The sequence below is a fragment of the Seriola lalandi genome, unplaced genomic scaffold (assembly GCF_002814215.2).
Source record: "Seriola lalandi dorsalis isolate HSWRI2012SDOR001 ecotype SW California unplaced genomic scaffold, Sedor1 jcf7180002054576, whole genome shotgun sequence".
NCBI lineage: Eukaryota > Metazoa > Chordata > Actinopteri > Carangiformes > Carangidae > Seriola > Seriola lalandi.
The window spans coordinates 1,408,961-1,422,665 of NW_019525129.1; the positions used below are offsets into that span (position 1 = coordinate 1,408,961).

The window sequence follows — 13,705 nt, forward strand, 5'->3', positions numbered from 1 at the left end:
GTCACGTGACCAGTGCTGTAATGGCTAGAAAAGCTGCCGGTTAAAACAGAAGCATCTTGTCAAGATTTAATAATTCTCATGTTATTGCTGTGTAAGTAACAAAACTGATGGAGACAGTTGTTAGGGTTACAGTCAGACGATAAAATCCATGCAGACAATCCATGCAGAGTTCCACATAACTAACGACCACTTTTGGGGGGGGGGGGGGTTAAGAGAAGAAAAGAGGGCACAGATGAAGAGAAGAAGATGTAAGTATGTAGCCCGTGACAGCTGACAAGAAGACACACTCATACGTTTTCTCTCTCACAGACAGACACACAACTCTTACCATCACTTTTACCGGAAGCGCCATCTTTTGGGGATTTAAGAAAGGCAGTGCAGCAGCGAGTGGAAGGAGAGGTATAGAGGAAGACGTTAGTAGCAATTGAAGCAAGAGCAGGAGTGAGTGGGTAAGCAAGGGGCCTCCTCATCATTAGTAATGGCTGTTAATGAGCCACAGGGACTCGTTGGAGAAAAAAAGGGAGGGAGAGAAGTTTCTGCACAGGAAAAAAGATTAAAACATCCCCCATTAGTTGAAGATGTGAGTGAAAAAATCCTTAAAAAGTATCAGGGGTTTTAATCACACTGGGGGGGGTTACTCAGCCTCATCACATCGATTTGTCAGAAGTGTCAGCGCAGGAATTAAACAGTTCCTGCTGACAGAACAGTCTAATGACAAACTCACTGCTCATTAATAATCCCAGTCAGGTCCATAAAAGCCAGTGACTACAAGAGAAAATGTTGTAATACTTCATGATGACGGGAGACGGGCCACTGAGACAGGATATTGCAACATTGCAGTGTTTATTCTCAGGGTTTCTGTCTTTTCTTCAGTAAGTCAAGGTTAGCAACATGCTAGCTTAATTAATTCACAGGCTTTTTAGCCTAGCCTTTCATCCTTGCTAGCGCTGTCCTCTAACTACTTGACTGTCTGAACATTGTGCCAGTGTGTGCATGTGCACTGCGCTGTCTTTCTACACAGTGAACTGGAGTTGCCATGCAGATGTTTGTTTTTTCTGGTTTTAGATCGTCAGAGGGAGATGATGGACGGGTTACCTAATGAGGCGTAGGACCCTGGAGGGAGGGCAGCTGCAGAGCTGAACGGTGAGGATGCAGGGACGGTCGACAGACGTGACTTGGCGTTGGAGGCGGCATTTACATCAATGTCGCTACGGGAGCGCTGGAGGGAACCCGGTGTGGTAGGCATCCTGGTGCTCACCAGCTTACCTAGAACAGCAGAGAGATGAGAGGCAAACTCTGAACACTGAAGCAGTTTATTTTAAGAGCCTTTCGACTTTTTACTTTGAACTTCCACATATGTGCAACACAGGGCAAGTTTATTTATACAGCCCCATTCAGACACAAAGCAATTCAAAGTGCTTTATAGAGGCATGGAAATATATCAAAAACAAAACATTAACATGACATTAAAATAGCATTTAAAAACTAATTTGTATAAACAAAAATATATATATAAATCATATCAAGATTGTATAAAATCAAGAAACAAGCAAATGCAAACACAGCACAAGATTAAAAAGATGTTATGTATGTGATTTATTGGTAAGTCACAGCAAACAGTGATGTTTTAATCCCTGATTTAAATGAGCTGACAGTTTCAGTAAGTCTCAGGTGTTCAGGAAGCTTGTTCCACAGCTGAGGAGCAGAGAAACTAAAAGCTGCTTCACCTTGCCTATTGGTTCTGATTCGGGGAACGCTGAGTAAACTTGTCTCAGATCACCTGAGGGGTCTGGATGCTTCGTATCGTTCAAGTAGATCAGAGATGTGTTTTGGCCCAAGTCCATTTAGAGCTTCATAGATGAGTAGTAGGATTTTAAAATCTGTCCTTTGACACACAGGAAGCCAGTGCAACCAATCATGCGGCAGCAGAACTTTAGCATCCACTGACATCAGATAATACAACAAGAAAAGTGACTACTGCAAAAATCCAGCTGAAGCCCAGCAGACTGGACTCATTACTTCCTCACACTGTGCAAAGGTTTTAGGCATCTCAGATATTTAGATCCATCATGCAATACCATTAAGAAAGCGTCTGATTGGTCCCAGACAGTGACTCCAAACAGAATCATAAAGCACATCTTCAGAGACTGATTGGATAACTTCATGAATAAGCAGGTGTACCTAATGAAGTGAGTGTATATCACATATATACTGTAGCTTTTGAATGATATTTGCTTAGATTTGTTTGTTACTGTTTATTTTTTATTTTATTTATCACTAAAGTCTCATCTTAGTCTTCACCTCTAAGCTATACATTAGTGCTATTGGGGACAGTGTATATATAAGGTTATTATCAAGGGGTCATTAGGACAGCTGATAAAATAGCAACTTAGACCTGGATAATCTAAACTGCTTTGGCTCTACTAACTTCACTACGCACCTAATATACTTCTCATTTCTGGGGAAAACCACAAACAAAAGGGATAGAATAGATAAAGAGAAATGAAAGTGGCTTACTCCTTGTCATGCTCCCTCCAATGACACTCTTCACAGACAATGGCCGGCTGAAAAAAACAGAGGAAACACTTTTTAGACTTTATGAGCATCTGACAACAATTGACAAGTGTTGTATTTATGAATTAAAAGAATGAATATTGAATTATTTTTTATAAAATGTATGGATAAATTGTGTTGGACAGCAAGTTAAATAGGAATAACAATGATAAATGGCCTGTGTACAGTGTGCAGAATTAAAACTATTCAACAGATTGAAAACCTTTCTGTCAAAATAACAAAAATAAATAAAATGAAGATGAGCTCATCCCCATAAACACAAACACCCCACACACAGATGACCACAGCAGCTGCAGCCCTGATGGGTGGACTATGAGGTCATTAGCCAACATGCTCCATAGGGAATCTATAAACCGATCACAATCATCCAAGAGTGGGTGTGTGTGTGTGTGTGTGTGTGTGAGTGAGAGAGTGCGTGTGTGTGAGAGCTCTCACCCGTCTGCTGTTTGTCTGACAATAATTACCAATGTTTTTACAGTCATCAATAAGATGGATGCATTAGTGGTTTCCTCCAATAAATTACAACAAACAGAAAAGAAGTAGGAGATAGAGACAGAAAAGAGAGAGGGAGAGAAGGAGGTGGAGTAAAGCAGGAGAGTAAAGATGGAACAAGGGGAACACGGTGAGGACAGGAGGAGAACGCTTAGTGTGGAGGACGTCATAGTTCTTACTTAAGACTCTCTTGGGAAGACGATGAAGAACGGTCCGACTGGGGTAGAGACACAATGCTGTCAGAGCTCTTCAGGTGAGACTGCAGGGCCTTCTGATAGGTGGACTCTAGTGCCTGAAACAGATGCTCTGCCTCCCGGCTGTAGTGACCATGGAAACCCCAATAGCACCTATAGATGAGGACAAGGAAGGATTTTCAGTTTAGACAGGGTAAAAATTAGTGAACACTTTCTCATAAAACAAAGACATAAAAAAGTTCAGTCTTAAACAACACTTACTTCCTAGCGATGGATCTGGCCTCAGAGTCCGCATCGTGTATTCCTTTCTTGATGGTCTCGGTCAGAACAGCCACATGTCTGGGATAGTAAGGGAACATGGTGAGGAGGACACTAACAGTTAACCTCACGCCAATATAAAAACCACCAAGTACTGATGGATGACTTCTGCAGCCTTAAACCTCAAAATGTTAAAGAACAAAAAGGCTTTCTCCTTTTCTCCTTCCAGTTTTAATCCTCTGGTGGTCCACAGGGAATGTGGCCACCCACAGGGTTTTCTGCATGCTTTTTAAAGTCTCTGCCGCAGTTGCCATGGTTACGAGGATGGGCAAAGTTGCCTTATCGCTCGAGGTCCTGACGATGTCGGCTCTCTCGGCACTCATCAATTTAATAGGCCTCATCAGTGGTGCACCCAGCCAGTGCTTTGTTAACTCAAATGTTAGCGAACTCAAATGTCATCGAGTGAGAGGAGGAGGAGGAGAAGCTGCATCTTGGTACGTATTGGTAGACACACATGACAAACACAACTTGCCAAAGTGCTTCGATAGTTGTGGAGGAAACAGCGGATATTTTCCTTCTGAAGAGACTCGTCTTACCTTTCCAGTGTATTGGTGTGCCACTCTTGTAACATGAGATCTAGGAACTCGTAACAGCGCCTGGCAAAGTGACAAAAATTAAACATCTCTCAGGTTTGCAATATCATGACATAGGAAACTTGAACGGCCTCATATAGTATGAAAGCAGATGTCCATGTGTAGTTTGATTATAAAGCAGGTCTAGGTTCTATATTAATATTGTGAAAGTATCAAAGCCTCAGTCCACAGAGAAATGCACACAGCCTGTATTCAGAAACTGAGCCTTAAAAACCAGCTGTAAGGACTTCTAAGAAGCCTGAGAGAGGAGAAACTACATTGAGACGGTTTTTGGTTCTTAAAACCACAAATATATCTTCCTATGGATCAACATGTCAAATAAAACACAGGAAAAGTGTCAAATATGGGAACTTTAGCATGTACAGTATATCTGGAATATATGGATAAAATGTCAATCTCTGCTCGACATGAACGAATGTAAACAAAATCAATCATGCAGCTTTTCATTTTTGACCTGCAGTAATTGTATTAACAGACACCCTGTTTCATTTAATACCAGTAACAAAGTCTTCTTACCGTCTTACTGCTACTGATTTGGAGGTGCAGTTACTGGTAATGATGGGGATGAGACGGGGGTAGTGTGTGTGCTGCAGGGGAAAGACAAAAAACACTGTTATTACATTATGTCTTGTTACAATGACTTCCAGATGACCTGAGGCACCACATCACCCCCCCCCCTGTAGATGTCCTACCCTGAGGATGAGGCGGATGGTGGCCACCCCGGATGTGGCCATGACTTTGGCACTGTTGGGCACAAGGTTCAGCAGTGTGGGCATGATGCTCTCCGCTCCATGGTCAAACTTGTTTCCCAGGATCGATGACAAATGTCTGACGGAGGGTAAAGAGAGGGAAGAAGACCGCGTTAAAGAACAAATGTAAGATGGTCCACTCATGGTGATGTGTTGTTGTTCTCTCTGATAAGACAAAGACGACCGTGGCCAATGTCTAAAATGTACAGCTCCTCTAACAATCATGCTATAATATGAGAGTTTATTTCAGTTTCTGTATTTTAACTTAAGTGTAAGACGCAAAGAGTTTTAGCCAAATAATATTCTCAAAGAGGCAAAAGAGCAGCTGTCAGATTATTGATAGTAGATTGGGTCTATTTTTGGACCCCAAACCTCCAACAGAGAGAAAAAAGGAAAAAGAAGGAAACAAAAATAGAGGAAATCAAAAATCAATAGACGCCTTTTAGCTAACGGTTTTAAAAAATGGTCGGAAAATTCAATATGTGATCACCCTCAGCCGGGGAATGTCTGTACTGGATTGAGAGGCAAGATGCGATGGTGACATCTCCCCTCCCATCCATTCATCAACCTACTGCTCTTTCAGTGCGTCTCTACTCTGTTCCACCTCATCAGGGCTGTATTAAAGTTTGGATGACAGATGTTTTAGGATGGAGAGTGCGCTGCACGTTTCATATCTAATCAGGGTTTATTTTCATTAGCTTAAGTGTGTGGAGAGAAAATACTTTATGCTTCATGCTGTTTTCCTGGTTCAGGCTAATCAGTTACAGATTCCTGTTAATATCACAGCTGCCAATCAAAGTTACCATGGCCATCTGACACGTGATCACCATTTTATTAGGTTTTCAGTTAGTCACTGTATTAACCTGTATATTAGAGTTTTCAGTGACCTAACACAATGACAATAAGAAAATCCTAAAATACATTCGACTACCGATGGACTTCACTATGACATATTACTGTCAGTATCAAATAATTACTGTTTGTAATGTTTTAAAACCACAATGTACTGTTTCAACACTTAACCGTGCGTTCCATTTCAACAGGGAAGTCTGAAATTCTGACTGGAAATTTTCGGGAATTTCAACTAGAACGCCGCCTGAAGTCGGAGGAACCTCACCAACCCGGACCTCAAAATCCAAGATGGCTGCTCTGCAAATCAACTGAAGTGAAAACTGTAGCATTTTACTGTTGATTAGCACTTCTGCCTTATTTGAGTCTCATTGAATCAGTCACACACACAGTGCTGTCCAATCTGTGGACATATTACTACAGTGCTTGTATGCATAAAATACAGCATAAGGCTTTGTTAAAAACTGGTATTATAATAATAACGACAAACAACAACAATAACAAGCTTCCAACTTATAGTACTGGAATGCAGTCAACTTAGGTGTGACATCATTCCCAGCTCCAACATCCGACTTCCAAGGTAGACAGAACGCAGCAACAATCTAAATATCAAGTGTATGCTATATGAATTATTAAGATTATAATATTAACTTTTGGAAATCAAAGAAACAAGACAGTGGGAATGAGAAAAGTCATTTTATGATTAAGACTCATGTCTGAAACTATGTGCAAATGGTGAAAATATGCAATTCTCCAGGGAATTATTATAATATTATTATTTGTTAGGAAAAGGAAATGTATTTGGTAGTTTTAACACAGAGCTCCAAAAAAGCTACCAGATTTAAGCTACAGTAAAAAGGTACCCAACTGTTGTGTCCCAAAAACATTTAGAGAGATCTGGGCGGGACAGAACATCCTGCTCAGCTCGGGATCTTACCCCAGTGTGATGCAGGCCTCGCGGACCACCTGGGAGCGCAGGTCTTTAGCTGACAGCTTGAGGGAAGCTTCCAGGAGACGCAGCTGCTGAGGGAAACCCTCGTACTCTGTGGCGCCGGCCAGCAAGAGTGAACGCACCTTCTTCAGCTGCAGAGGAACAAGAAAGAAGAAGAGTGTGAGACAAAGGCATGTTGTGGTATATTATCATTAAATTCCAGCACTTGTAACCTGTGTACATGTGTGGATGAGGATACTTTTGGTTTCTGAGTCTTACCGCCACCACTCTGTGCTCCCAGTCATGTTTTTCATCAGACAGAACTTCTCTGATCTTGGACAGCTGGTCCTCCAGCTCTCTGTTAGAGTAGATCTGGACACAGAAAGACATTAAAAAGACATAATCATAGAATCAGTTATTATGTTACACATCTGTTATGTTTAAGATTCTGACTCTTTATCATCTTCCTCTTAGTGGTGTATTTACACTTAATGCAAATGTCTCTGTCCATGCCAGTGGCTCCATGGAGGTGTCATTAGACACAGCGGTGCTTTGAGCTAAATGTTAATGTCAGCATGCTAACATACTCACGATGACAATGCTAACATTCTGATGCTAATAAAGTATAATGTTTACCATGTTCACCACCTCAGTGTAGTTATTTAAGAAACTCAAAAATAACTTTATTTATCCATTATGAACTTCATTTGTGTAAAAGCATCAGTGAAAACACAACACATAGTCAGAAAAATGAAAGGCACAGAGCAGACAACAAACAAGTGCAGTTTATTGAGTGTACTACAGCTTAAGATAGTAAGTGTGCTTACAATAGTACAGAGATAAATAGTAGTAGGTAAGTAAAGGTAAGGCCAAGCCCAGGCTAGAGCTTGACATGGCCCTGCTCGGTGCTGAATATGAGTTACTCGTATCTGTGGCCTGAAGGTAGAGGTCTGTAGTGGCTGTATAGTGTGTGTGTAGTATCTTAGCTAACCCTCATACTCAGTGAGGGTTTGCTGATTAGCAATGTTCAGTTGAAGCTTGTCCCAACGGGCACATGACTGTCCATCCATCCCATAACTGAAGATATTTCCCTCAAACTCATGAGTGACAAGTTCACAGTGGCGCCGGAGGAAAAGCCAGATGATCACCAAAGTCTAAATCATCTGGTAAACCACCAATGTGTATACAACATGTTGTGCCAGTGCATCAAGTACATGTAGAGAAATTTCTGTCGACTTTGAGCTGGTGGTTGTGAGCCATTAAAGAGTTAGAGGACCATCAAAAATCAATCATTGAGATTCATCACCTCGACACAATCTGAACCAAATATTGTGTCAATCTATCACAGCTGTTGAGATATTTCCATAAAAAACAAACATGTCAACCTCATGGTGGCACTAGATAAAAAGTTAGTAAGATTTATTCTCTGGGGACCATGAATGTCTGGGATCAATATACCTGGGCCGAGGGCACGTCTTCAAAGGCTTTGATGAAATCCTCTTCATCGACAGCACCGGCTGCTGCTTCTTTTCCTTTGAACAGAAGGTAAAAGGGATTTTAACAGAAATTCAACACTTTTAAAGAATAATCTCATCAGCATGAAATGCATCTTTATCTGTAGTAACAGTTTTAGTATTGACACATTTACTATACCTAATGTTGAAAGCAGCCATGTATAGTGAACACTCACTAAGCACTTCATTAGGTACACCTGTACACCTACTTATTAATGCATTTATCCAGTCAGCCAATCATGTGGCAGCGGTGTGATGCAGAAAAGCAGGAGCAGGTCAGGAGCTTCAGTTAATGTTCACATCAAACATCAGAATGAGTGACAATAACACACAACAGTCTGTAGAGTTTCTACTCAGAATGGAGCCAACAACAGAAAGCATCCAGTGAGCAGCAGCTTTGTGCTGATGGGAGAGGTCAGAGGTCAGAGGTCAGAGGAGAACTGACAGACTGGTTGGAGCTGACAGAAAGGCTATGATCACTCAGATAACCACTCTTTACAACTGCGGTGAGCAGAGAAGCTTCAGAGTGAACAACACGTCCAACCTTGAGGTGGACGGACTACATCAGGTAAGTCTTCCTGTCACCAAGACCAGAAACCTGAGTCTGCAGTGGATACAGACTCACCAACACTGGACAGATGAAGACCTGGTCTGATGGATCTGGATTTGTGCTGAGGCAGCAGATGGTAGAGTCAAAGTCTGAATCCATGGAAACAACCTGCCTTGTGTCAACAGTCCGGGCTGGTGGTGGTGGTGTAATGTTGTGGGGAATGTTTTCATGACTCGCTTTGGGCTCTTTAATACAAATTAATTACCAGGTTTTAATGCCTCAGCTTATCTGTGCATAGAGGATAATGCTCCATGTCACAAAGCTAAAGTCATCTCAAACTGGTTTCATCAACATAAATAAGTGAGTTCAGTGAACTTCAGTGACACCCCCACCCCCCCCCCCCCAGTCTCCAGACCTGAATGCAGTAGACCACCTTTGTGATGTGGTAGAACAGGAGATTGGCAGCATGAATGTGCAGCTGACAAATCAGCTGGAATGATGTGATGCGGTCATGTCAACATGGAGCAGAGTCTCAGAGGAAAGTTTCAACAACTGGTAGAGCCATAACATGAAGAGGGAGGAACTACCCATTTTGGTTTGGTGTTCCTAATAAAGTGCTCAGTGAGTGTATATTACATCTGCTAGTTTCTTAATAGACCATAACCATCCCTCACCTGTGATCTTTGTTGTGGTGGCTGAGCTGGGTCTTCTGACAGAGCTCATTACCGTCCTCCGTCCACTGGGGGGAGCTTTTGAGGACGATGAGGAGGAGGACCGGCCTCCATCCACCGAGTCCTCATCCTCAAAGTTCTTATCTGCAACAACAGAGACAGAAAAAAAGGGGAATTTGTGAGGTAACAGTTGATTAAAATCTCCTCGGGATAACGGTAAATGTTAGTCACAGGAAGGCCTCGATGACGGCATGAGAGACATTTCTCATGAGGATCAATAAATCATTATTCACTCATCAATCAGAGACATCCTGGTTAGTGGTGAGCTGCATTATCATTCTCCTGTCATTAATCTGCCTAGAGTAAGACCTGAGTCATCTCTGCAATGTATGACCTCTTTCCACCTTCGGGGGGAGAGTCAATCTGTCAGGGTTGTGTGTACGTATCCATTCAACCTTTATCTATCCATCCATCTGACTTTAATCTGGTTTGACAGCCATGCACGGATACATGACCCCCTGTCACCTGCCCAACGTGACTATTCACACGAGGGATTAGCCCGGGGGGCTGATATGACGGCGCTGGGTGGTTGGTGCCAGCTGAGGCACGGCAACGACAGGAATGTTTGAGGCTTCAATCACTTACTATTTCTAAAGGACATTTAGTCTTTTCATTTTGATTTTCAAAACATATCAATCCGTTTATCAGAAAGAATATCGTCTTACAGATGGGCTGCGGTTCAAGAATGAAGCCTTCCCTTTTCAGCCACACATAAACAATGCTTTCATCAGTAAAGCCAGAAAAAAAAAAAGTCTGAACAATGATCAGCCTCACACACACACACACAAAAAAAACCAGCTCCCTGAATGTCCCTGCTGCCAAGGCTGTCACCATGACACTGCATCCATCACATAAAACCACAGACACAGTGGAGGATGGGGAAGAAAAGGCAACAGGTTGAGAGAGAGCACGAGGTAGAAATCTAAACATTCACAGGCAGAGAAAGATGAGAAAGACAAAAAACACCAAGAGAGACGGGGAGCGACAGAGAGTGAGGAGAGGACGGAGGAGAAGAATAGGAGAGATAAAAGGCATTATTCTTACGAGCGCAGATTTTCTTGCACACCAGCTTCCTCAGCATGTCTCTGCTCCACCCTCTAACACGCTCTCTCTTTTTCACCAGGCATCCCTGTCCACAGTGTGTGTTAGTGTGTGTGTGTGTGTTTGTGTGTGTTTGTGTGTGTGTGTTTTAGTGTGTGTGTTGCTCTGCATGTGCCTCTGCTGCACGCTATGCTCTGACAAAGTGCCAGACTAACCGCCCCTTAAACCTTCCTCTGTGAGCTCAGTTATCAGTGTGTGTGTGTGTGTGTGTGTGTGTGTGTGTGTGTGTGTGTGTGTGTGTGTGTGTGTGTGTGTTGATGTAGGTGTGTGTGCGCGTGTCACAGTACATCATGATGCTGTGGGTGTGTAGAGACTCTTGTGGTGAAAGGAGGGAGGGGTCTATTGTTGTGAGATCAGCTTTGTTGTGCTTACTGAATACACACACACACACACACACTCTTACAACAGCAACAGCAGCAACAAGAGAATATTATCGGTGTGTTGTAAAGCAATACTAACACTACAGCTCAGAATAATGTCAAAATACAAAGGGACAGAGGATGAACAAGGCTTTAGATGTAGTATTTAGCTGCAGTCATATCTCGTGTGGTTCTGCTTCTGTAGAGCAAAAATACTTTATGGTTTTTAATACAAAAGGTGGAAATCTAGAGCTACAATCATTTATTTTTATCTTATATTTAGTATTATAAATGGCCTGGTCTGGTCAGGTTGAAGTTAGTTGGAGCTATGCAGAGAATATAATGATGTCTCCAACCTCTATGCACCAATGACAGTGGGTGGCTCCATAACCCAGTGCACACAGAGCCGAGTGGAGCCACCTGGGTGTGGTCTATAGTCGGCGCTCTAAACGGCACGTACTGGCTTCATTAATTAAAAGTTTACCATCTCCACCACCTGCAGCTGTTTGATTATCAGCTGATAGAGACTGAACATCACACCTGCCCACCTCCTGTACACTGCACTCCCATTAATCAGGTTTTTCCCCCCAAAGAGGCTCACCAGTACGATGAAATGGAGCGCAGCTATTTTTTGGCAGCAGTATATTACTTATTGGAGTTACATCAGCAACAAGAAACTGTGACACATAATTGCCTGATAAATGAGATAATTTAGATACAGTTTAATAGTAGGTTTTTTTGTTAACTGCACAGCCACTCAGTACGTATCTTGGTCATTTTTTTTTCACAGCAGAAATTTTGACTCAGCACAGGTGTTACTAATGACATTAACGATGGCTGTTCTATTCAAATACACCAGTTAAGTCATGACAGTGAGCCAGAACACACAACACCAGGACCACGACACTGAAGCAGCTAAATAAAAGGACTTCACCCCAAGATTCATTTTATTATTTACACGTGGGTTTTTTTCTACTCTGACGTGCAGATGTCTAGTCTGAAAGAGACCTACTGAGTTTTCAGGGATCCTTCTAAAAACTGCTTGTTTACATATTAAATCTCTATTCTGTGCAGATCACAAAGATCTGGCATTTGTCAGGCTATAGTTTGAAATGTACTTTTAATTCCTATGTGCACCATGGGAATGCAGTACGGTGTTGGTGCAGTCTTGGTGGGAAAGTCTTTGCTAAACAGTAGATCATAAAAACAAGAATGCAAGTAGCTGGGTACCAAAAATGTTGGCACAACAACCCCACAGTTTAGCACACACTTTTCACCAATGACAACGCTTGGCTTGAGTGAACCCTTTATATCTTAATTGCTGAACTACTTCTAGTGGTTCTGTGTGGAACACAAGTCAAAAGCCAGCTGGCCTTAAAAGCCTATAAACAGTGATATAACGAGCTGACAGGACCAGCTCCATTTAAAAAAAAAAAAAAAAAAAAACGCTGTATGAGGATCATAAGGAATTTTGTCTAACTTACAGTCACACAACTGGAATAGATTTCAACGTCAGTGACCCCATATTACCAAACTACAAGGCCGGCTCTGCCAAACGTCCTCCATTTTGTTTAAGGCAGACTATAAAAAGGAAATGATCCAGACCTGAACACTCCAAAACAGATATATGAGCTCACCCTGTCTGATCCCCACCTCTACATCAGGGCTGATAGCCTGAGCACCTTAACAGGAATCACAGAGCCCTGCCACAATCACTGAGGTATTGACAATTCACTTCTGCTGGAGCGGCTCCTCTCACCAGGGCTGACACAAATGTTGAGGTGATTTATCTGCGTGTCAGGGGAGAGATTACAGCTGCATAGTACATGCAATAAACTATTCAAACACAGATACACACAAACATATAGAAAACCATCAACACACACACACACACACACACACACACACACACACACACACACACACACACACACAGACAGACAGAGGAATGTCTGCTTTGGGCTGAAACAGGTCATTAGTGCTGTCTAACGGTACAGCGGGTGGTGACAGTAGCAGTGATCCCATAGGCCTCCTGATATCACCACTGCCTCTGTGAAGAGGTTTAATCACTGATAACTGGTCTACAGAGAGAGAGGGGCTATGAGTGAAGTCAGCAGCTTATTGTGTCTGGTGTGTAGTTTATATGAGATGGATCCTAAACAGGTTTTTAATGAAAATATACCAGCGTACAGGGGGCATGACTTGTAATACTCTGGAACAGTCCCCTCCATCGACCACGCCCATTTTTTCAAATGCAGGGATGTCCAATACAATACGATACACACAGGAAGTACTTCACTACTGAGAGGAAAATGAAAACAGGTATGTGGGACCCGTTTTCATTTTTTATCAAAAGAAAAATTATATGATTAAGTATTTTTTCAAACCCAGACTCATTGGCCTTGGCTCATTTTCTGTGAAGAATATTTATCAGAACACAATTTCAATGACCACACATTGTACACCCCCCTACACATTTTATATTAACCATACAAGTATATGCTGTTTACTGTATATTGCTTGTAATTGGGATGAAGTAAACATCTGTTAAGTATTTTAACAGAAAATTGTTTGATTGTGTTGAATTAAACCCCAACAAATGCAGCAGGTCCACCAGACCCGCCAACACTGGCTGAGTAACAAAAATATGACCATCACACAAGGGTTAAAGGATTCACTCCAGTATCAGGTTGATTTACATCCTCCATGTGGAGCAGAAAGTGTAGGCCTGCTTCTGGACTCCATCCAAC

General features: G+C 42.2%; 1 protein-coding gene across 1 annotated transcript in view; it reads right to left on the reverse strand.

Moving 5' to 3' along the window:
- The window catches only part of clasp1a (cytoplasmic linker associated protein 1a), a 92,497-nt gene that overhangs the window by 27,404 nt on the left and 51,388 nt on the right, over window positions 1-13,705 (reverse strand). Inside the window, exons 9-20 of the mRNA XM_023417591.2 lie at window positions 9,439-9,579; window positions 8,159-8,232; window positions 6,980-7,072; window positions 6,707-6,852; window positions 4,864-4,999; window positions 4,688-4,758; window positions 4,115-4,174; window positions 3,522-3,599; window positions 3,246-3,413; window positions 2,518-2,564; window positions 1,096-1,266; window positions 329-352 (exon numbers count right to left, since the gene is read on the reverse strand). Coding sequence (XP_023273359.1) covers window positions 329-352; window positions 1,096-1,266; window positions 2,518-2,564; window positions 3,246-3,413; window positions 3,522-3,599; window positions 4,115-4,174; window positions 4,688-4,758; window positions 4,864-4,999; window positions 6,707-6,852; window positions 6,980-7,072; window positions 8,159-8,232; window positions 9,439-9,579 — 1,209 coding nt within the window. The remainder of the gene's footprint in view (window positions 1-328; window positions 353-1,095; window positions 1,267-2,517; window positions 2,565-3,245; window positions 3,414-3,521; window positions 3,600-4,114; window positions 4,175-4,687; window positions 4,759-4,863; window positions 5,000-6,706; window positions 6,853-6,979; window positions 7,073-8,158; window positions 8,233-9,438; window positions 9,580-13,705) is intronic.